At 38.4% G+C, this 25,063-nt stretch overlaps 1 protein-coding gene across 3 annotated transcripts in view; it reads left to right on the top strand.

Annotated features, from left to right (window-relative positions):
* Dtwd2 (DTW domain containing 2) overlaps positions 1-5,741 on the top strand; it is a 122,805-nt gene extending 117,064 nt beyond the window's left edge. For all 3 annotated transcript variants that reach the window (XM_038330217.1, XM_038330218.1, XM_038330216.1), the window contains one exon: positions 4,272-5,741. In XM_038330217.1, coding sequence (XP_038186145.1) covers positions 4,272-4,442 — 171 coding nt within the window. In that variant the 3' untranslated portion in view covers positions 4,443-5,741. The remainder of the gene's footprint in view (positions 1-4,271) is intronic.
* The last annotated feature ends 19,322 nt before the right edge of the window (positions 5,742-25,063 follow it).

Raw genomic sequence — 25,063 nt, 5'->3', positions numbered from 1 at the left:
AACTTGTTAATTGTGTAAGAGAAGTGACAAGTGGAATATATCTGCAGTAGGTATTTATGGAGTTTCATAATCTTCCTCCTCTCTGGTATTTTACTGTGTTGGTTTAGCATTCCATTTTGCATTATTTAAATATTCCCACTAAGCAGTGCAAACAGCATTTTTAATATGCTAAATTGCATGTAAGTAGCACAGCACTCAATAGAGTTTTTTGGCTAGATTTTTCCTTTAGTGTTCTCTACTTCTTTTTTAAGTAGTTTGTATTCTCTGGTGATCCAATTTTTTTCTTTTTAATTAAAAGAACACTCTTCAGCAACATTACTTGTTTGAATTGGTGCCTTTGAGGAGATATGCTAATATTCTGTTTACTTTATTAAACTTGCTTAGAGTGTAAAATAGGTACTTATGGATAGAAATGTCTATAGAATATGAAAAAGATTTAACCTACAATCATTATTTTATTTAACTCTCATAAAATTCTAATGATTACATATATAACTAATAATTATTAGCAGAGAATAGCATTTCAGTGAGCTTAATGATATCTCAACTTTTTGGGGCAGTTTAGAAACTTTATAGCAAAAGAAAAGGATCATAAATAAATAATTTAAGATGGGCTATGAAAAGCAAGTGAACTTTTATTTCTTACTCAAAAAAAAATGCCATAGGATGACAGTTGAAAAGTAGAGTTGTTAGCTACTCTATCACATATGCCACCATGCAGACACTCCCTCCCTTTCTCTCATTGTCCAGTATGGCTACTGCTACAAGACAGTACCTTAGCCATGAAGGAAATTTCAGCAATGACTAAAACCTAGCAGAGTAACTGGAAGTTAGAGAGACGATAGTCCTGAAGAGAACAAAAAAGATCTCCAGAGTTTGCAGAACAGTTAAAGACTGCTGGGAGCTAGGATTGAGTTCTTTGTTCCTCTCTGGGCCCTGAGCTCTGGACAGCGAGAGTTCTTTTTTTTGATGGGCATTGTGTTTCGTGGCAATACACAGATTAATAGAAATGGGTAAGATTAATATGTAAGAGCTAGCCAATAAGAAGCTAGAGATAATGGGCCAAGCAGTGATTTAATTAATACAGTTTCTGTGTGGTTATTTCTGGGCTGAGCATCGGGAACCAAATAAGTGGCCTTCAGACAACAGAGGCTTCCTTTGGATGTGTGTGTAGACTGTTCCAACTAAACAGTTTCACTCCCGCACGTTGTCCTTGAGAAGAACACTTCCCAGCAACCCTAGATCTGTTCTTTGAATGACCAGGGTGTCCCAGACACTCTCTTCTTCCTTTACCAGTCACCTTCCCCTCTCTGTGTGACTTTATGTGTTTGCCACTTTTCTTTCTTGATGAAACCAGAGACATTCATGGATGACAAAAAGCTAATAGCTGACGTTGATTCCTGCTAGATTATATGTGATGGTTTGTGATATGTTAACTTAAAAATAAGAGGAATCTTTACCATGACCACACAAAACTCGGGTAACTTATGCTCTAAGTATAGTATCTGAGAATAAGTAATGGCTAAAATATAGAGTTGTGATGGGAACCCACATGTCCAGAGCTTTTGATATTCCTTATGGATGGGTCGAAAATAAACTTTCCTAGTAACACTGAGGGCCTGGAATCCTTTTTCTGCTTACTTCAACCTTCAGGAATAATCAAGTCACAGTGGCCATGAGTAGAGAAACAGTGTCTGACAATCCTATCCATGATCTGGGTGATTCTTTTTTTTTTCTTTTTTCTTTTTCTTTCTTTCTTTTTTTTTTTTTTTTTTTTTTTTTTGGTTTTTTGAGACAGGGTTTCCCTGTAGTTTCTAGAGCCTGTCCTGGAACTAGCTCTTGTAGACCAGGCTGGCCTCGAACTCAGAGATCCGCCTGCCTCTGCCTTCCAAGTGCTGGGATTAAAGGCATGCGCCACCACCGCCCGACTGATCTGGGTGATTTTAATATGCATGATGGGAGCATGACTGGGAGACATGTGTGATGAAACATCTTAAAATGCTTATTATAGAAAACAAATTTGCATCCAGTTCATAGTCTATGTTGTGTTATTGGAAGTGAACCCTAAAGCCAATCTATTAAAATTAGTTACAAAAAATAAATAGCACACTTCTTTGTGGAATACAGTTACTGTCTTCTGTGGCAAATGGGTGTATTATTTCTTCCCTGTAAGGAAAGCTATAGAGTCGTTCTTCGAGAAAACCTTTTAAAACCTTAAGATCTTGGAAAACAGGAAATATGTGTAGCTTCCTTCTATAGTCATCTGGTGCCTACGAATGAACAAATTTAATGTGACATTGATTTCCAGTCTTCTGGCTCAGCCCCATGCTAGATGCTGGAGCAGCTCCCAAGCACAGGAAGTAGCGGATGTGAGAGGCTCTGAGAGTGTGGAAGGAGCACAGGGTAGGCCTAAAGTCAGCTTGGGTTGCAGCTTCACCACCTGCTGTTGGTATGACTTGCCAGGGCCAGTTGCATAATCTCTTCTTGTACTTGTTTTTCCTTTTAAATTTGTATAAATTGGGGTGTAGCTCAGTGAGAGAGTAGAGGTTTCCAAAATACTTGTCCTTTTTTTTCCTTACTGATCTGTATCAATAGGGATTATGTGTGACAGCCTTTAAAAATAAAGGCAGTGGTTAAATCAACTTAAAAAAAAACCACTTCTGTAAGTACAACATGCTAAAGTGGACAGTCCTGAGTTATAAATGCAGCTTGGAAAGGACATTAGGAACCCAGATTTGAGGGCTGGACAGATGTCTTTGCAGTTAAGAGTACTGGATGTTCTCCCAGAGGACCCAGCGTTAATTCTCAGCGCTCACTGACATCTCATAACTGTCTGGGCCTTCAAGCCCAGGGGATCTAATGACATCTTTTTGCCCTCTGGGCACTGCATACTTGTTGTGCACAGACATACATGTAAGCAAAACCCATATACGCAAATAAACACAAAAAGCCCACATTTTTTTCCTGTCTGTCCATTAATCTCTGTTTGGCTTTAATTGTTTTTTGTTGACTGTTTTTTGTAATTTATTGTTGACTGATCATGATGGTTTGTCCCACCTCTAATAACCATATTCTTGACAGGAAAAGAGCAAAATAACCCCATGATACCTAAATCTGTTGGCTTTGAGTGCCTCTAAAAGCCCATCCCAAGTGGTTTTCATTTACCTGCCATTACTCAGTGCTTTATTAGTAGAAGGGCATAATACCTTCATGAATACAAATTGGGTTCTATTAATAAGATAAAAATATTGGGTAGGGAGAGGCAATTATCAGAGACTCCCAAAGTATTTAATACTTCATTGTAAAGTAAAGCCCCTTTATCTGTTTTTATATGTAAAAATGTACCATGTATTTTGTATATGTGGGAGAATAAATTTTCACACAGTTTGAAATTTTTCTGTCAATCCCCCCGCCCTCCAAGACAGGGTTTCTCTGTGTAGTGCTGGTTGTCCTGGCACTCATTTTGTAGGCATGACAGGCCTTGAACTCAGAGGTCCTCCTGTTTCTGCTTTCCAAGTGCTTGGTCCAATTTTTTTCTTTTAAAAAATGATTCTTTAATGGCCGTTTCAACCAAATCATTGCTATTGTTATTTATATTATTTTGATAAGAAGCCTTACATACAGAGAATCTGATCCAAAAGTGTGTTTAAAATGCTATTTAATTTTGTTTGTTTTTCACCTTGAATAACTTTATATAGCGCATGTGTTCCAGTTGTGTATCAGCCTTCACCATCTTATTAACTTACATGTAAATTCAGTTAACACATGAGTGTTTTATGCTTGGCCCTGCAAAAATTTTCTTTAGACAAGATTTAAATTACAGTATTTCAAATGTACCACATGTGACTTGGTCGCATCTGTGTTTTCCATGTACTACTGTGAGGAAAACTTTGCTGTCATCATGGAATTGTTTGTGTCAGCAAGGTACACGAATTGTGATTGGAATTCAACTAATGTGATGTGCCTATTTATCTGTTTCCTTTAATCATCTTGATAACTGATTAAATGATTATAATGACAAATTTTCATGTTACCTAAATAAATTACTGTATAAAACATAACTCAGCTTCTATTTCCTATATGGAAAATCATTATAAATCCTTTTATTAGAATCTGAATTAGAAATAATAACAAAGATTGGAATAGTCATTACTCTTCACAGTTAAAAGCAATAACAAAAAGTACATCTAAATGTCTGTATTGGAAAGAAAAGTATAGATATAATACATGTTGCTACAGATATGTTTTTAGTGTCTTTTTCTTCTTAACAGACTTTGCTCCGCCCTCTTCAAGCGCTGTGCTCTTTCCAGCTTCAGCATGGTGCTCAGATTCGCCTCAGCAAGGAATACCTTCTGAAAAACGGATTATACCCCAAGCCAATGCCAAAGAACAAACGCAAGCTCAGGAAGATGGAACTGTTAATGAACAGTGTTAAAATTTAGCACCACTGGCTCCATGGTGCTCATTCACCTGTCGTTAGCTGACAAGACTGTGTAAACTTTCCCCCAGTTTGGGCTTGAAGGCTTTGACTCCGCAGACGCAATGCTGGCAGGCACTGTGCTGCTAAGCAGCATCGTACAGCACACTCCACCCCTCTGGGGAAAGCAGACTTTCACAGTGCTTTTGTCATTTGCTTCATTTTGGTTTTTGTTTTCTTTTGAGACAAGGTTTCTCTGTACAGCCTGTAGACCAGGCTGGGCTCGAACTCAGAGATCCACCTTCCTCTGCCTCCTGAGTTCTGGGCTTAAAGGTGTGAGCTACCATTGTCTCGCTCACAATATGTGCTTTGAAATATGTGCTTCCACTACATTTTTTATATCTATTCAAAATACAGTTAGCTGTTGGTCTAGAGTATAGAGTTGTCTATATAATGAAGAAAATTGTGCCTGGAACAGTGTTGTTTCCATCGGTGTTTGCCGAGACCTAGGTCTATGTAGATCAGTGATGGTTTTACCCTGCGTTGGCTTCAGCCTTACTGTGAAATAAATGGCAAAAAGGGTTACTTGTTTTATTAAATAGTATAAAGGAACAGGGAAACTTTTCTGTTTAGGGTTGAACTTGGACTCAGTGAATGTAATTTACACCTTCTGTAATTATCAGGATTCCTGTGGATGCATTTAATTTTGAAATAGCTTGCATTCTCATTGGAGTTGTTTTGCCTAAGTTTTAGTTTTTCAGTGTTCATTTAACAAGTTTACTGGTTGTAGTAAGAGGTTTTTTTTTTTTTTATGAAGTGTCCGTATAGAAATGACTGAAGTAGAGTATAATACAGTTATTATTTTGAGAACATACTTCTGTAAGTAGCTCTACTTAAATTTTTTTTAAGAGCAAAAACTTTCAATATGAAAGATCAAATTTCCTCACCCTTTTAGGAGAATATTTGTTGAGATTTTGTATAGAATAAGAGAAATTTATACACTATATTTATATCCAATTTACAGTTAAGTTGACACTTCGGCAAGATCAGGGTATTTTCATTTTGATCTTTGTTCACAATTACTGTAGTTCCTTGAATCCAGGGTTGTATGGGAGGAAAAATCAAGCATGCAGTTAAGTGGTGATTTTGATAAATACATGTTGTGACACACACTGGTTTCTGATGTTTTTCATGCTCTTTTGTTTATTATTGGTCCAGATGACATTCATTAATAGCTTGGCTGGTCCCAATTAGAATGCTAACAAATATGTAACAAATTATGTAAAAATATTTAAAATATTAAAATTTAGATTTGTGACTTCAATTGCTGACTTATATTTGCATTTAAAAATAAGTTGGCCTTTTATAACCTAAATGTCCTGTATCAGTTGACTATTTGTGTAATAATGGAAAAATAGTATGATGCATAAAAGTTTCTTAATGAGTTAAAATCATCTCTCAGTAATTTTTATGTTGGAATTAAATTTCACAAAGTTCTTTGAGTGTTGCAATTGCTCTTTAAGAAAAATCAAGCAAATGATACCATTTATATTTCCAGACTTCAGTTTGTGTTTACCATTTAAAATAACATTTTAAATATATTGACTACTTAAATCCTTAAAATGTATAAATTTGGCTGTGTGTGTGTATTAAAGAAGATGTATGTAGATAGAAGGAAGATGGCATATTTGAGACACTTGGCACTTTGCTACATCTGTGGATCTATACCAGCATCAGGTACATGGCTACAGGGAGCAGTGAGTGGCATGGAAAGTCAGGATGCTGCAGTAGACAGAGATGAGGCAAATGCAGAAATACAGAAGTTTAGATTTGTAGAAGAAACTGGACCCTAAGGCAGTATGCCAGTGGAGCTTTAAATCAAAAACAAAGGAGTGCATTACTGAGCTCTACAGACACTGAAGTGGCATTTTTCAAAACTGTAGTGTAAGGTGGATCTCTGCAATTTGAAGTCACCATCTGCACAGGAGCAGACATGGGAGAAGATCCCCACCTCCTTCTTGGTTTGTACTCTGGTGCTATGGGGTCATCTTAGAATTATATGGTAAAACCTTTTGACGAAAAAGAGAAGAAAACTCTGCATTCTTTTGTCTTCAAGTATCAAAGGCTTCCTGGCTGAGTGACTGACCATTCTGAGAGTTGCTGTAATTTGGACATTGATTCATGAACCATTAGTACAGTACCATTTGCTGGCCATGCTTTGAGGAAAGTAGAAGGTGGTGATATTAGGAGAGGCAGCACGACTTTGAGAAGAGGGAGATTCCCCACGTGTGTATATGAGCTGGGAAGGAGGGAAACTGGTGTTTCTAGGGCAACTGTTTTCAAACTGTGGATTGTGACCTTCTTGGAGGGGGAAGTCAAACTACCCTTTCACAGGTGTCGCCTAAGACCAATGGAAAATACAGATACTTACATTATGATTCATAACCATAGCAAAATTACAGTTATGAAGTAGCAATGAAAATAACTGTATGGTTGGGGAAACACCGCAACAGAAGGAATTATATTAAAGGGTCACAACATTAGGAAAGTTGACCACTGTTCTAGAGTATAAAGGATCTCTGGTTTCCTGTTGTCACTGCAGTCTTTCTAAATTCTTGAAATTTATTTTTTGATAAAATATTTAAAATAAACCCAGTGGGAACCCAGAGACAATTCATTAGGGTTAGAGGGAGAAAACAATGGAGCAGGTAAGCTGGAGATCTTGAGAGCTGATGGAGGAGGGAAATGGAAAGGGGAGAAAGATAGAAAGTTATATTTATACATTCACCAAGGTGAAGTCAGCTTTATCCCAGAAATGTGGATAACTCAACATATGTAAATCAATAAGTATGGTTCACTACATAAGTAGACTCAATGATTGGAATCACATGATCATGTCATTATATGAAGAGAAGCCTTTGACGAAATTCAAAAATCCCTTTATGATTCATGTCCTGAAGAATCTAGGGATACAGGAGACAACTCAAAATAACTACCTACTAGACAACAGAGGATAACAAACCCAGTGTCAGGAATGGGTTTTGAAGTTGTTGGCCAGGGAGGTTTCAGAGATCTCCAAATATTACATGCATTCTTGGTTGCCAGTTTTGATGATGAGACCCTATTGCTGAAGATACCACACACCTGAATCATAGAAGATGGAGAAATCAAACTGGTACTGACCTGGAAGCTCTATCCCTACTGGCCAGCTTTCATAGTGCCGGGAGATGTGTGCATACTACCGGAGAAGAAAAGTTACCATAGTTTCATCTGGCTGTGAACTGTGTGAGCTATAGTAATACTAGATTGGTGGAATTGTGATTTGAACATCAATGGAATAACTAAACAATTTCTGATTGATTTAAGCTCCATCGCACATGAGGAAACTCATACCTAGCAACATTATCAAGGCCAAGAATCTTGGTCAGAAAAGCCCTAGGGGAGAACCTACTTCCATTACCATCTTAATGTGCATAGCATTAAACTTAGTCCTAAAGACTTGCCATTATACCCACAGGTTAGTGTAGCTCTTAAATGTTATCAGGAAAACTGCTCTTTTCCAGTAGACCATGATTAACACAGAGAACCACAACCGGTCAAGGTGCAGAAAATATGGGGTTGCAGAATGCTCACCCCTAAATGACATATTAGTATCACATACCCTCCTTCCAAGGCTCAGGGTTCATTGCAGAAGAGACAGAAAGATTCTAAGAGCCAGAGATGGTGGATGACAGTGTTTTCTAGATTTAACACAAACTTGCAGTGCTTGTGACAGAAGCTGAAGCCAAAGCATAGACAGGGGAGATGGGATGAACTCAAACCCCTGACTGAAGAGCTCTTAGCAAACTGGTAGCTTCTAGGAGATGGAAATTCAATTTTCTTTGTGTGGCCCTTTTTGCAGGTCAACCACACTCCAGGGCATTCAAGAGTATATGGGCAGCATAAATTAGACTCAGTGCATTTTTTTAAATGACAGAGTGTTAAGTGAGTAATGAAGAGGGGTGGATCTTGGAGGAGTTGAGAGGGAGGTTAATACGATGAAAATACATTGAATAAAATTGTTAAAGAACTGATAAAACATGAGGAAGAGAGACTAGGTGAGTAACACTGGTGAGGGAAATGGAGATAGGCATTTAGAACTGAAATAGAAATGCCAAAACAGGTACTCCAGGTCACAGAGTTAAAATCCCCAGTTAGAAAGAGCCCCACAAACTGCAGCAAAAAGAAGTGCAGGTTTCTAAAGGCAAGCTCAGCAGAGATCCTTCAGCAGAAACCCCCAAAGTAGGATACACTAGATATGATATTTCAAGTTCTGAAAGTAAGTACCTACCAACAAAAATTGCCTAAATCATATCCAGCAAAGTTACCTTTTTAAATTGATGGAGAAATAAAGACGTCCTATAAACAGGAAGATAGAACCTCCCTGAGTCTTAGAAGAATTCCTCCTGATAGACAATAAAGAATTGAAAGCCTATGGACTATGTTCCTGTATATATTAGAATTTAATTAGGAATCATTATTCACAAACCACACACTTCAAATAATTTCAGGGTCAATAAAATCACAAGGAAAATTAGTAAATATTTTCAAATAAGCTGTAATGTAAATTTATGAGATTTAGTTAAAACAGGCCTTAAAGGAAGTATGTGACTTTAAATTTTCATTTTAGAAAAGTGTAGAAGAAATGCTATGATTTAGTGTGCATGAACACTCCAACTCTTGTTAAAGTTGAGTGGTAATTGTAGTAATAGTGGGGTAAGCTCCTTCAACACTTACCTAGGCATTGTGCTTCTCCTTGTGGGTGGGATGGGTATCAGTATAGAAAGGCCAGGTCACCTCCCTAGGGCCTTACTCCATCTCCCACTACAGGGTGATGGACAAAGAAGGCTCTTGCTAGATGCCACCCCCCTGTTATGAGTTTTCTAGTTGTATATATGTAAAGGAAGACGTATGCACGTTATTTTTTAAATAAATTACTGTGCTTATGGGATTCTGTTCTGGCAACACAAAAGTCGGAGGGCATGATTTGTGCCTTGACCTTGTTTTAGGTTTAGTCACAGCACCAGGCCAGTATTGGTGATATGGAAAAGGGGTTGACTGTAATAACTGTACCTCACACAATTTTGAATATAACTGAAAACATGAAGTTTCAAAAGTAGGAGGAAAGCTTCAGAAAGAGAGTTACCACTTAGTCTTCCTCAAGTGCTGGCCAGCCAACTAGGTAAGAAAAATCTTGAATGAATATCTGGGAAGACAAGGATATTTGGTCACCAGTAAGAATATGGTAGAATCCTGTAAGGCAGCATGGCCTCTAACTGGCACAGTGTGTGCCAATTGGCCACCTAAGTGGCCGGGAACAGCTCTTGATCAAGTAGGCTAGTATGCATGAAGAATAGTGAGTTAGAAGCCCAGGGTTGCTAGGCTGCACTCCTGCTGCTCGATGCATTATCTGATCATCAAGGAGATATTTGCACCTCTCAGCTCTCAAGTACCTCCTTTAGGCCAATCCCAACATGGATCCTACAGGAAACAGATTTCTGGGAAGTAGCTTCTAATTTAATCAAGTCAACACTATAATAGCCATGTATACTTCCCCTCATGTTAGGCATTTTACATATGTGTCTTTGAACCAAATGTAACTCTCTGTTAATGGTAAAAATCACACTGTAGCTTAGTTATCTGTAAAACAACTGAAAATATGCTAATTCCTCCCGGCAATAGTATATACAATGTACCATGTCAGTTTCTCCATCTTTGCGTGATGTTTATTTCTCTCTCAGCCAGGTCTCTCGGTTAACTTTAATCTTCTGTAACTTAAACCCTGAAGTACAAGAGTACATAATAAATCACTGTGAGGATAGCTTCCATTTGGCAAAAAGGGAATGGTAGAAAAACTGTATACTTATATCAAACTAACTTAATTATTATAGCTCTTTCTGTAACTATTATAGTACTCTTGTGTAACTGAACATACATCTTTATTTATATCCCCCTCCTAAACATTCAACACTTTATGTGCCTTCAGCAAGCACTCGCTTATTCATATTTTTTTTCCCAGGGTGAGTTGACCTTAACTTTAATTCTTGAATTGGGTCACAGCTTGGGGCGGTGATATCAGAAGGAGACTAATATCCATAAATTGTGCCATCTCGTCTACTCAGTTACTGAGATCCCTCTGTACTCAAGTTGCTTTTGGTGATAATTCACAAACAACTCCACATTTAGTTATGAACTGCTTCATAACAGAATACCTCAAACTTGGTGCCCTAAAGTAACCACTATTTACTTGCTCACTATTTTAACCTATGACCCCAGGAGACAGACTTGTGTTGGATTCTTGGAGTCTTTCATCATCTTTTCTCACAGGACCCATGAGAAATAAGAGAGGCACCACAGAGCGTCCTTCACGTTAGTCAGTCCGCGCAGCCTCATTTTGGGCTTGGCAGCCCACTTTCCCTTGATAGTCAGGATTAGTTAGTCAGTACTATAGATCTCCTCACAGCATGTTGTTTTCCTGGCACAAGGAGCCAATAGAGCTGGGTGGAAGTCTCCGCTTCCAGTTTAACGAATCACTGTTGTGTTCCTTGTTGGATGCATTCCTGTTTTGGAAACAAATGAATCCCTGTACCTGCTCTTTCTAGAACCTCTGAGAGAGGAAACAAAAATTTTGCTTGTTGATAAGGCTTAAATGAAGAGTGAGTCCTATTTCTGCTTTCTGATCCCTCGAGCTCTGATGACATAGGAGGTGTGTCATCACATATTAACTGCTCATTCCAAATGTGTACCACAGCCTGCAGAATATTATCTCAGCCCTCTGGTTGCCCCACAGTATGCCAAAACGAGTTTTCAAATGGTCAACATTTTATCAGACCAGCTGCTTCAGAGTGATGAGAAATGGAGCATTAGTGCGCATTAGTGCGTTGATTCCGTGTGTACAAAACCCGCTTCCAGGCTTCATTGCTTCAAATGAGTTATCTGGTCCTAAACAGTGATGATGTATGGGCTATCATGATGATGAATTGGGGTTTCTCTAAGTCCTTCAGTTTGACTGTTGACAGAAGCACTGTGGGCAGGGCAGACAAGTCCGTATCTGTAGTAAATGCTTATACTATTGCATTTTCTATGATAGAAATGGTCCATTATAATCAATCTGGCACTACATATATGTCTGATTCAGCCAAGAAATGGAGCTGGGCTTCCTTAGTTTCTGTAGCTGGCTTTTAGGAAAATTAGCAGTGACTGTGGTCAGCAAATAGAGATTCATGTTAATGAACCCATGAATAACCTCATCTTGGTGTCTGTTGTCAAATTTTGTTTGAGCCAGTTGGTCAAGCGTTAGCGTAGTCATATGGGAAGAAGAATACTATCCATACATTGTGTCATCCTGTCTACCCATTTGTTAAGATCCTTCTTTGATGACGTTGCCCTTGGAGTTCACATTTAGTTATGAACTAATTCATAATAAATCATCTTGAACCTGAGGCCTATTAATTCTGTTCTAGGCTCAACTAGAATTGTTTCAAGTAGACACTTTCTGTTAGTGTCCTGGTATTGTTCATGCAACTGTGGTAATCTAGAGGCATAGCTATTTCTAAATAATCCAAGATGGTTTTATTTGCATGTCTTTCACTGGCTAAAACATTCTGGGCCTTTTCTAGTAATAGCCAGACAATTATTTGACATGATGGTTTAGGTTCCCCAAAGAGTGAAGGCAGAAGCTTATATGCCTCTTGTAGGCGCAGTCCCAGAATCCACACAATATAATTTCTACTATGTAATATTCATGCAAGTTATGAGATCCTCTCAGTGTTAAAGTACAGAGATGAGTAAATTCTGTCTTCATAAACTGATTGACATTGTGAACAAAAGCTCCTGAAGCTATGTCTCAAGAGATGGGTTGACTGATTAGAATTTGAGTACTGCGGAGAGATTGAATGTTACAGGTTCAGAGGCTAACTAACTTATCTGGGGCCAATTCCTTATCCAAGTCTGTAGTGGAACTAACATCCTGTGACTAATAGAGAAAAACCTTCCAAATCTATTGACTCAGCAGACCAGTGGTTTACACCAACCCAAAAGCTAAGAATGTCCCCAGATAGCATTTTAGGCCTGTAGAAAAGCTTCTGCCATCTTGCTGTAGCTGTCTCTCTGACGTACCCACCAATGTATCTTAAACTTGCCTTGATTTATGATGTTCCCTATTCTGTATAATTTTAAAAACTTCATGAAGCTGTTTTTATGTTGGAACTTGGAATTTGGGGTAACCTAAATCCGTCTTCCAGGGCCATGGTCACTCAAAATGGCTTGAGAATAAACAATATCTTATTGTCTTTAAAATCAGAGCTGTGATTTTTTTTGGTATGTATTGAGAGCATACACATACATTCTATTTAATCTTTTACCTTATGATTTTATATATTAACATAATTTTTAAATGCATTAGTGTGAAAATCACATTTTATTATTTTGCTGCCCCCCTCCTCCCAGCATCTTGTTCAAGAAGTTTAACTGCAATCATTCTTTGACCTCATAGGGCTTTGATTGATCCCTGTGTATTTGCGGTTTCATTTGTTTGTTTGTTTGTTTATATCTCTCTCTCTCTCTCTCTCTCACACACACACACACACACAGAGAGAGAGAGATAGAGAGAGCGAGGACATGTGATGTCTGTGAGTACATGCTTGATAAATGATGCATATGGAGGTCGGAGGACAGTTTTGTGGAGCTGGCTCTCTATTTCCACTTGTTACCTGTATTCTAGGGCAGGAGCTGAAGCCATCCGGCTTATGCAGCAAGCACCATCCCTCATGCACCATCTTGCCAGGCCAATCTCTGTACTTTCTTTTATTCCATGAGATCATGGTTTTCTTAATTTTATGACTCATCCCATTAGTCATTCAACAAATATATGCTTAGCAAGCCCTGGGAATACAGCAGTAAGCATGCAGGAAACTCACCATTATTCCGAAGTTGTTTGCTTCTTTGAGCCATACCATCAAGCAAAACTGCAACCCTGATGGAGACTCATGATCAACTTTCTTTATACTTGTTCCAAAGACCCAAGTGTTATGAAAAAGTTTTTAAAAGATGACACTGAAAGGTTGAATCCATGATAATCATTAAAAAAAATCACCAATCACACTTTTCTGATCAGTTCTCACCATTTTTATTTTCTGTTGCTTTTCTCAATGCTCCTTTCTTCCTGCTTCTACTATGAAACTCCTGTTATTAAAGGGTTTCTGTTGGGTGTGTGTGTGTGTGTGTGTGTGTGTGTGTGTGTGTGTAAGTGTGTGGGTGAACTTCCTACTCTTCTTGACTGAATTAGAAGCAGCACTGTGAAAAAAAGGGACGAGAACCAAAGTATCCCTACTACTGAGACTTAGAGTGTATTTTACTTGAGAACTACACAGCACTTATGAAAAGGCAAACTTGCCTTCCCATGGCTGGGCAGTTCTGGACAAGACAGTCTTCCTACATAAAAGATTTATACCCAAAGTAAGTTATAGCTGTCAAAGTCAGGCAGCCAAAGTAAGGTTAAATCATAACTTTTGAGGCAAGCTCACTCCCAAAAGGAAGAGTTCAGACCTGAATTATATATCATAGATATTGTCACCAAATTTAATGTTAAAAAATTCCATTTTTTCCAGAAATGTCATGAGAAAACAAAGTCATAGAGAAGCTATAGGAGTCATACAGGAGAGGAATAGAAAGTGGGATTATGTCTAACATTTGAGATGGTTCTCAATAGTAGAATGATAAAAATCATATAGTTCCTTGTTCTGAAAACCACAAGTTTCTTTTCCTAAAAGAAGGAAAAAGTTCCTTGATGCTTGTTCAATTGGAGCATCTAGTCAGTACTTTTTTATGTTTAAGTACCTAAGAAGGGTAAACAGTGTTGCTCCTTGGCCTGTGGCGTGTTCCTCTTTTTCACTTAAAGAGCACAGCTGTTGTCCCACTGTTCCTCAGAAAACCCTTTAATGCTGTCTGGATATCCACAGGGAAGGCGTCAACAACAGCAGTATTGTTAGGGTGAGACGCTCAGCTCCACTCTTGTGATCTAGTGTTTGATTCCTTAATTTAGCACTTTAGAAACCATGCCACATCTTCACCCTCTCTGCATGGGGAATAGAAAGGGATTTCTCTTTCTGAGCATAGGATACTATTCTCCACACATGGGGAATCTCTGTCAGATGTGAAGTAAAGCTTCATTAGATGTTCCTTGTAAAGGAAATTAATTCTGTGTTCTTAGCCTGCTTCCCCAAATGGCAACAGAATATAGTTTAGAAAGCGCTTTTATGTTGATAAGGTCCTACTGAAGAGAGGTTGTTCCTGTTCGCTTGCTGACTTGTACAGGAATATCTCTTGCTTGGTGCATAATTCAGGTAAGAGAGTAGCAAGGGATCAGACTGACCAATGATTCCAGTGAGGAAATCATGTAGGAACTAAAATATTCTATGTAAAATGTATGGTATTTTTAATGTTTCTATTAAATATTTTATAAGCCCAGTCCCAAGGGTTGGTCTTTGAAACACAAGTTCTGCTACCTGAATGGCATTTCTCTAAGCCATAATTAGAGCTGTCGAAACGAGGTCTTCTAAAGCAGAAGGGGAAGAAGCTCATGGGCTCGTTGTCTGTAGTTGTGCCAGCATCATTCGATGTGGACACGGAGTTCCTCCAAAAGGTAGAGCCAAACGTATGCTTTCTGGTAACAAGGACACATGCTTACAGCCACACATACAAACCAAAGGAAGTGGGGTATTATTCAAGGCTAATATCGAGATCTTCGCTCTTAATCACTTAGATATTTATGAATTAGCATACTTAGCTACAAATATAGAAAGAATCATATAGAGAAAGCTTTCAAAATTATGTCAGAGGCTCCAACTGTATAATATGGAAAAGAAAATTGTCTTCTATATAGAACTCCACACTGATCACTAAGTTTTGATCATTGCATATCTAGCAGAACTGATTTTATTTTCTTTTAGATCTCAGAGCTACACGAACTGTGAAAGTGGAGTAAGGTACACAATGGCTCCTAGGTCGCAGGGGCGTGAAGGTGGTACAGACAGGGAAGACAGCTAATCCTCTCCGCAGCCGGGCTACAGAATAGCTTGCCTCTTCCCGAGTCAGGGTCCTTCAGGAAACACTCATGGCAGGGAATTTTAGTGAAGTCATTAAAATGTTTTGAGAAATGTGGTGATTTTTATTTCTTTTAGTATATTCCATAAGAGGTATTTCTGGTTATAAGGAAATTCTCTTTTTTTAAAAAAAAATTGTTTAGGAATGTCCATATTATTTTCCATAATGGCTATACTGATCTAAGTTCTCATCAACATTGGACAAGGTTTTTTGTTCATCAAAGTTGTGGTGGTTTGAAAGAAAATGGCCCTCAAAGAGAGTGGTACTATTAGGAGGTGCGGCCTTGTTGGAGGAAATATGTCACTGTGGGCACAGTCTTTGAGGTCTCTTTAGCTCAAGCTTCCCTCAGTGTAATTCTCAGTTCACTACCTGTTGCTTTCTGATCAAGATGTAGCCAGCATCATACTGCCTGCATGCTGCCATGTTCCCTGCCATGATGATAATGGACTAAACCTCTGAAACTGTAAGCCTCAATGAAATGGTTTCCTTTGTAATAGTTGACATGGTCATGGTGTCTCTTCACAGAACTAGAAGCCCTAACATATGTTCTTGTCAATACTTGTTATTTGTCTTTTGTTATGGTATCTCTTTTGTCAGGCATGCAGTAGTGTCTCATAGTGTTTTGACTTGCATTTTCCTGATTAGTGATGGTGATCTTTCCATATAGTTGTTGGCCATTTAGTCCATTGTTGGAGGCCTTTCTATTTATATCCTTTACCTGCTTTTAAATTGGGTCATCTTTTCTTCTTGAATTGTACGCGATCATTGTAAAAGATATGTGCTTGAATTATTTTTTTCTTCTCAATCTGCAGGCTGTTTTTTTATTTTGTTGATTGTTTCCCTGGATAAACAGGTGGTTTTTAGTTTGATATTTTCCATATATTAATTTCTCTTTTTTGTTGTGGTTTGGATCTTAAATTTCTTCAAAAGCAACATGTACAAGCTGGGAAGATAGCTCAGTCATGTCAGTAGACTGCTTTTCTTATGGGTGTGGGGACCTGGTTTTTAATTCTCAGGACCTATGAAAAAGCCAGGCTTGATGGCACTTAAAACTGATCACTGGGGAAGAAAGCAGAGGCAGTAGGGATGCCTTAATTTTACTGTCCAATCAATGTAGTTAAATAAGCAGGACTCTGACTGAGAGACCCTGGCTTTAAAAATACCCTGAGGTAGCACCCTGAAGAATGAAACCTGAGGTTTCTATCCTCCACAAATATGTACACATACATGCATGCTTACCTGAACACACATGCACACCTCCTGTGGTGGTTTGAAAGAATATAACCTGCAAGGGGAATGACACTAATAAGAAGTGTTGGAATAGGTGAGGCCTTGCTGTAAAAAGTATGTTACTGAGCAGGTGAGCTTGGAGGTCTTCTATGCTCAAGCTATACCCTGTGACATAGACCACTTCCTATTGCCTGTAAGTCAAGCTCCTTTTCCAGCACCATGTAAGCTCATACACCACCACATTATACTACTGATAATAATGGGCTAAATGTCTGAAAATGTAAGCCATCTCAACTAAATGTTTTTCCTGTATAAGAGTTGCTGTCGTCATGGTTTCTCTTTGCAGTAATAAAAACCCAGAAGTTGGTGCAAGGGACTGGGGTGTTGTTGTGATAGGCCTGACTATGTTTTTGTTTGGAAGAATATGTACCTTGGTATTTTGGGTTAAAAAAACAGTGTAATTCTTTAGCACTGCTTAATGGGCCATACTAGTAGGAACATGGATGACAATGCTTCTGAAAATGATGTGAACTGTGAGGACCAGCTGAAGAGGTTTCAGAGGAGAAGAATTTTAGTATGTTGCCTAGAGATCATTCTTGTGATATTTTGGTGAAGAATGTGGCTACCTTTTGCCCTTGTCCAAAGCATCTACCTGAGGTTAAAATGAAGAGACTTGTATTAATTCCATTGGCAGGGGAAATTTCAAAACAGCCTAGTATAGGCTGTTGTGTGGTTACTAATGTTCATGCTTCTAAAGATTTATAATGAAAAGGAGCAAGCTGAGGGAAAAAGCAGCATCAGGAAATGGAATGGAGCTAAGTCTTGTGCTCAAGGAGATAAACAGATAAAGAAATGGAATAAAGTGAATGGTGACCTCATGGCAAGATCCCACCCAGCTATGTTTCCAAATTGTAAAAAAGGAATTAAAGCAAAGCTTAAAGCAGGGTATGGTGGTACATACCTTTAATTCCAGCACTTGGAAGGCAGTGGCTGTTTGAGTTTGAGGCCAGCCTGATCTACAAAGAAAGTTATAGAACCTCCAAACTTAGGCAATGAAGGAAACCATTGAAAACAGAAAGTTGGGAAAGATGTAACTGAGTGAGGGGGCCATGTTTGGGCCCCAGTATGCAGAAGAACTTGGCACCTTCAGCCATGTGATTCTGAAGTCAAGAACACAATAAAGTGGCTATGGAATTTGCCTCCTCAACTAGACAAAGTTGATGTGGCCAGGCATAAAGGGGCTATGGAATTTGCCTCCTCAAATGGAGGCCTAAAGAGGCCATTGTGTGAAGCTGTGTCATTGAAGCCTAGATTACCTTGGAGACCCCAAGATGTTGGATATGCCAGAACCATGGGATACCTAGCAAAGAAAGCTTTACACAGGGAAAGGTGAGTGCGCTATCCATCCATTCTGCAGCTCCATGATGCAGGACAATCAGACGAGATAGGGAGTCAAGCAGGAACTCAGTTTATTACTGTGAGCGTCAGCTTATATAGCTTAAGTGACATGGTGTGATGTGGGGGAACCACACCATCCAATGAGAGGCAGTCAAACCCACCCTCTTGCTGGAGGGGTGTCTACCTAATTTTTGCTGTCTCATCCTCACTTAAACTCAAGCCAGGTTTTTCTCTGTCCTATAGGCCTTGAAGTACCTGAGCCAGGCTTTTTTTTTTTTTCTGTCTTATAGGCCTTGAGGTACAGGTCCTGAGATAATTTTGGCCCAATACCGTGCCAATACATTCAAGTGTACTTCCCATTTTTCTTCTATGAGGTTCAGTGTGGATCATTTTATGTTGAGGTCTTTGATCCATTTGGACTTGAGTTTGTGCATGGTGATAGATATGGGCCTATTTTCATTCTTCTACATGTTGATATCCAGTAATGCCAGCACCATTTGTTGACTATGCTTTCTTTTTCTCCATTTTATATTTTTTTGCTTTTTTTTGTTAAAAATTCAGGTGTTTGTAGGTGTGTGAATTGATATCCAGGTCTTTGATTCGGTTCCATTGTTCCTCCTGACTGTTTTTATGCCAATACCAGGTTGTTTTCAGTACTGTAGCTCTGTTGTAGGGTTTGAAGTCAGGGATTATGATGACCCCAGAAGCTCTTTTATTGTACAAGATTGTTTTGGCTATTCTGGGATTTTTTTTTCCATATGAAGTTGAGTATTGTTTTTTTGAGATCTGCGAACAATTTTGCTGGAATTTTGAAGGGCATTGCATTGAATCTGTAGATTGCTTTTGGTAAAATTGCCATTTTTACTATGTTAATTCTACCTACCCAAAAGCATGGGAGATCTTTCCATTTTCTGGTGTCTTCTTTGATTTCTTTCTCCAAAGATTTAAAGTTCTTGTCATACAAGTCTTCCACTTGTTTGGTTAGAATTATTCCAATACTCCAAGTTACTTTATGTTATTTGTGGCTACTGTGAAAGGTGATGTTTCTCTGATTTTTTCTCACCCCATTTATCATCTGTATAAAGGAGGCATACTAATTTTTTTGAGTTAATATTGTATCCTGCTACATTACTGAAGGTGTTTATGAGTTGTAGAAGTTCCTTGATGGAATTGTTGGGGTCACTTATGTAAATTATCATATCATCGGCAAATACTGATAGTTTGAGTTCTTCTTTTCTGGTTTGTATCCCCTTGATCTCCTTTTGTTGTCTTATTGCTCTAGCTAGAACCTCAAGTACTATGTTGAATAGATATGGAGAGAGTGGACAACTTTGTCTTGTTCCTGATTTCAGTGAGATAGCTTTGAGTTTCTCTCCATTTAGTTTGATGTTGGCCGTTGGCTTGTTGTATATTGCCTTTATTATGTTTAGGTGTGCTCCTTGTATCCCTGCTCTCTCCAAGACCTTTATCATGAAGGGATGTTGTATTTTGTCAAAGGCTTTTTCAGCATCTCATGATCATGTGTCTTTTTCTTCCAGTTTGCTTATATGGTGGATTACACTGACAGATTTTCATATGTTGAACCATCCTTGCATCTCTGGGATGAAGCCAACTTGGTCATGGTGAATGATTTTTTGATGTGTTCTTGGATCAGTTTGCCAGTATTTTACTGAGTATTTTTTATCTGTAGTAAGGAGGCCACTTGTTGGTTCCCGGCCACTTAGATCCAGAATAATCACATAGAAACTGTATTAATTAAATCACTGCTTGGCCCATTAGCTCTAACTTCTTATTGGCTAACTCTTACATATTAATTTAACCAATTTCTCTTAATCAAAGTTCTGTCTGGCTCCAGGAGGACTACATGGCTTCTTCTTAACTCCACCTCCTTTTCCCCAGCATTCTGTTTAGTTTTCCCCACCTAGCTCTGTTCCCCAATAGGTCTGAATGATTTAAGATTTAGAAGTGTTTCTTTTACATATGAGGGTGCCCTTGTATTTGGGGCATAGATGTTCAGTGTTGAGATTTCCTCTTGATGGATTTTTCCTGTGACTAATATGAAATGTCCTTCTTTGTCTCTTTTGGTTGATTTTAGTTTGAAGTCTAGTTTTGTTTTGTTTTGTTTTGTTTTTTAGATATTAGACTAGGTATACCAACTTATTTCTAAGGTTCATTTGATGGGAATTTTTTTCCCGACCCTTTACTCTGTTGTAATATCTGTTTTTGAGGTCGAGGTGTGTTTTGTGTATGTAGCAGAAGGATAGATTATGATCTGTTAGCCTGTGTCTTCTTATAGGTGAGTTGAGCCCATTTATATTAAGCGATATTCATGGCTAGTGATTGCCAGCTCCTGTTATTTTAGTTTTCGTTTTTGGTGATGTATTGTGTGTGTGTTTCCCTTCTTTGGGATTTGCTTCTGTGAGATAATCTATTTTCTGTGTTTTTTGTGGATATAACTAACTTCCTTTGGTTGGACTTTTCTTTCTAGTACTTTGTGTAGGGGTGGATTTGTAGGTAGGTATTGGTTAAATCTGGTTCTGTCATGGAATATCTTGTTTTGTCCATCTATGGTGATTGAAAGTTTTGTGGGTATAGCAGTCTGGGCTGGCATCCATGGTCTCTTAATGTCTGAATAACACTTGACTATGACATTTTGACTTTCATTGTTTCCATTGAGAAGTCGGGTTTAATTTTGAAAGATCTTACTTTATATGTTACTTGGCCTTTTTTCTTTACAGTTCTTAATATTGTTTCTTTATTATGTATATTTAGTGTTTTGATTATTATGTGGCAAGGGGACTTTTTTTTGGTCCAGTCTACTTGGTGTTCTATAAGTTTCTTGTATCTTCATATGCATATCTTTCTTTAGGTTGGGAAAGTTTTCCTCTATGATTTTATTGAATATATTGTCTGTGCTTTTGAGTTGGACTTCTCCTTCTTCTATACCTATTATTCTTAGATTTGGTCTTTTCTTGGTGTCCCAGATTTCTTGGTTATTTTGTGGTAAGCTTTATTTAGATTTAATGTTATCTTTTACTGATTAGTCTATTTCCTCTATTGTATCTTTAGTGCTTGAGATTCTCTCTTCCATCTCTTGTATTCTGCTGCTTCTGCTTGCATTTGTGGTTTCTGATCATTTTTTCCATATTTTCTGTTTCCAGAATTTCCTCTCTTTGTGTTTTCTTTATTATCTTTATTTCAGTTTTCAAGTCTTGAATCATTTTTTCACCTGTTTGATTGCCTTTTCTTCATTTTCTTTAAGGGATTTGTTAATTTCTTCTCATTTTTTCCTCCATTTCTTTGAGAGAATTTGTCATTTCCTCTTTAAGGACCTCAAACATTCTTTTAAAGTTATTTTTTAGGTCATTTTCTTCTGCTTCATCTGTATTGGGGTATTCAAGTCTTGCTGCTTTAGAGCCACTAGTATTTGTTGGTGTCTTGTTGCTCTTTTTGGTTGAGTGTGTTCTTACCTTGTCTACCCATCTTTTTCTCTGATTGATGTGGTTGGGTCTGGTTGATCACTCTTTCAGGTGCCAGTGAATCCAAGGTTCATATGGTTGCTACTCATGTTGGAGTCAGGACCAAGGTTCCAGTCACCCCCAAGGTCACTCAGCATTCCTGGAGATTGCTCTGAAATCCTGGGGATCATTTGGGCTTGGTCCCATGAAGATTGCTTGCTTGGCCTGCTGTTATGAAAGTGGTTGTCTTGGGTCTGCTTCTGTGGAGGTAGCTGGCTCAGGCCTGCTTCCTTGGAAGTTTCTTCCTTGTACCTGCTCTTGCAGAGGTTATTGACTCAGGCCTGCTCAGGTGGAGGTCACTGACTCAGGCCTGTTCTGGTGGAGGTCACTGCCTCAGGCCTGCTTCTATGGGTGTCCCTGTCTCAGGCCTGCTCCCACAGAGGTTGCTGGCCTGGTCCCGTGTAGGTTGCTGGCTTGGGCCTGCTTCTGTGGAGCCTGCTGTTTTGGGCCTGCTTTGGTGGAGATTGCTGGCTCGGGGCTGATCTCACAGAGGTGGCTTCCTTGGGACTGCTCCAGTGGAGGTTGTTTGCTCCAAGAATTTCTTCTAGAAATATTTCAAAATAAAATGTGGAGTGGAGGCAGTAGGAGGAGTTGAAGAGAGGTGTAGTGGTACACAGATAAGATCAAAAATACATTGCATGAAGTATTCAAAGAATAAATAAAAACATACAAATGCTGATTTAATTTTATAAAAATTTATTAGATGAATGTTGGTTTGGAATTAGGAACAATTTTTTATCAGGTTCTGAAATGATCCTAAGCATACTTCTGCCATTTTGTACCAGATATTCATGTGAAGAAACATTCTCATAATTGATAATTATAAAATATAAATAATAGTCTGAAAATTGTTGAAGATGCTGTACATCTCAGTATTAAGTAATCAGTCAAGCTTTGACTCTTTATGTAAAGATAAAGAAACATTTCATCTCATTAATATGCAAATTTACTTTAATATTTAATAGATAGTAAATTAATATATATTCCAAAGAATTGTTTCAAAATTAATTTCTTTATGACCTGTTATCATTAAGTATTTTATTTGTATGTCTATTTTATATACTTATATACCTAGGATTGCATAAAAATTTCCTGGACCAAAGGGGTCATTAGTGGTAGAACAAGATAAACCTGTTTCACTGGCTGCCTTTCAAGTGGAATGAAATAACTTAGACATCTGGCTTTGGTAATATAATTGGTATTAATCTGGGGACAGCTTAGGCTTATGGCCACACACGCATTAGTCAGGTGCAGGTGGAAAGCCAGCTTATTGAGTTTACCTAAGACAGGCATTTGGCTGTCTTGAAAAAAAAAAAACCTGGACTGTTTTCTGTTACTGATGCTTTCCTTTTGTAACTGATTAGGTACTGACTCTTATTCTGTTGACTCTCACTAATATTTTGGATTGGTTTCTCCTTATTTATCTGAAAAAAAGAGGGAGAAAACTGTAAATATCAATACCTGATGATCTTGAAGGGGTCTCAGTATCTTCTAGGGTCAGTTCTTAATATGTCCCTGCTTGCAGCGCAAGGTCTGTGGTTTGGTAGCTTGTATGTTTTCCAAGCCCAGATTGCAAATTGTGCTTGTCCTTTTTATACACAGCATAGATAGTTTCACAATCTGTTCCAGCTAGACATCTACAAATTAAAATTTGATTTTGATCTCCCCGTGATTCTTTTACTTTTCTTATTATGTCCTTGCAGATGTAGAATCTTGCCACTATATGGAAATGGAGATTGATTGGGTAATTGGACTTGCAAGGTAAGGATCACATGATATTGCCTTGGCTTGCTCGAAGTGTTTGAATATCTTGTGCTTTGGTGGTTTGAATGAAAATGGCACTAATGGGAGGGGCATTATCAGGAAGTAGGTGTGGTTTTGTTGGAGGAAGTGTTGTCACTAGGGATGGGCTTTGAGGTCTCTGATGCTCAAGCCATACCTAGTGTTTCACTTTCTTCTTGCTGCCTGCTGATCCGGATGTAAAACTTTCAGTTACTCTCCAGCACCATGTCTGCTCGTGTGCTACTGTGCTTCTTTCCATGATGACAATGAACTAAAGCCCTGAGGCTGTAAGCCCAATTAAATGCTTACCTTTGCAAGAGCTCTGTGGCCATAGTGTCACTGCACAGCAATAGAAACCCTAAAACAGAAGTTGGTACCTGGAGTGGGATATTTCTATGATTTGCCAGACCATGCTTTTTGTTTAGAGGAATGTAGAACACTTTGGGACTTTGGACTAGGAAAACAACTGGACACTTTAAGTGGGGCTTAATGGGTCACACTAGTAGGAGCATGGCCCTACTAGTAGTGCTGAGGGGGTCTCAATATCTTCTTGGGTCAGTTCTTTTTATGTCTCGGTATGCAGAGCAAGGTCTGCAGCTTGCTAGCTTGTATGTTTTCCAAGTCCAGATCCAAAATTGTGCCTGTGGGAGCATGGTTCAAAAGGTTTCAGAGGAGAATAATATTAGTATGTGTCTTAGAAAATGTTATTGTGATATTTTGATGAAGAATTTGACTGCCTTCTGACCTTGTCCAAAAATAAATCTGCTTGAAGCTAAATTGAAGAGTAATAGATTAGCAGCTTTGACAGAGGACATTTCAGAACAGCCTAGCACTGACTGTGTCATGTGGTTCATAGTGGCCAGTCTTATGCAGATGTATAATGAAAAGGAGGAAGCTGAGCAAGGACAAATATAAAATGCACACTTTGAGGAGGAAAGGGGCACCAGGGAAGTTTAGTGAAACTACACAAATGTATTAGACATTCTAAGGAGGCAGAGTAGTCAGTGTGTGTGACAGCATAGCAGACTCCTTGACTCTCCCAGAAAACATCTCTAAAATGGTAAACTAAGGACTTTTTATCTTATCCAAGCCTAAGCATCTTGACTCTTTCGTTTATCCTCAGTATCTACCTTCTGTTACTGAGTAAATCCTGCTCAGGCTCCTAATCCGTCTGTCTGATGTCCCAACCTCTATACTTTTATTGTTTCCTCTACTTCTTAGACTCTTTCTTCTTGTCTGTCAGATTATCTTCCAAGACAAAGCTCATGTATTTCCTTTCCTGTATATCCTCTGAATAACCAAAGGAGAAAAGTCCTAGCTCTGGCTCACTATCAGATATTATGTCATATCAGTATCTTATCACACCATGCAGTTACTTTCACTAACACGCAAGGCTTTTGCACAGGATTTTAGACACTAAGCATTTAATAAACATTCAATGAAAACCTAGAATATGTTTGTCTCAGTCTGCTCTGTAGCTGTGATGAGACACCATGACCATGGCAACTCTTATAAAAGAAAGTATTTAACTGGGGCTTGCTTACAGTTTCAGAGCTTTAGTCTATTATACTTACAA

Source organism: Arvicola amphibius, chromosome 5 (genome assembly GCF_903992535.2).
Source record: "Arvicola amphibius chromosome 5, mArvAmp1.2, whole genome shotgun sequence".
NCBI classification, from domain to species: Eukaryota; Metazoa; Chordata; class Mammalia; order Rodentia; family Cricetidae; genus Arvicola; species Arvicola amphibius.
The sequence above is the reverse complement of the archived record's forward strand: the minus strand, read 5'-3'. Positions and strand labels throughout refer to the sequence as shown.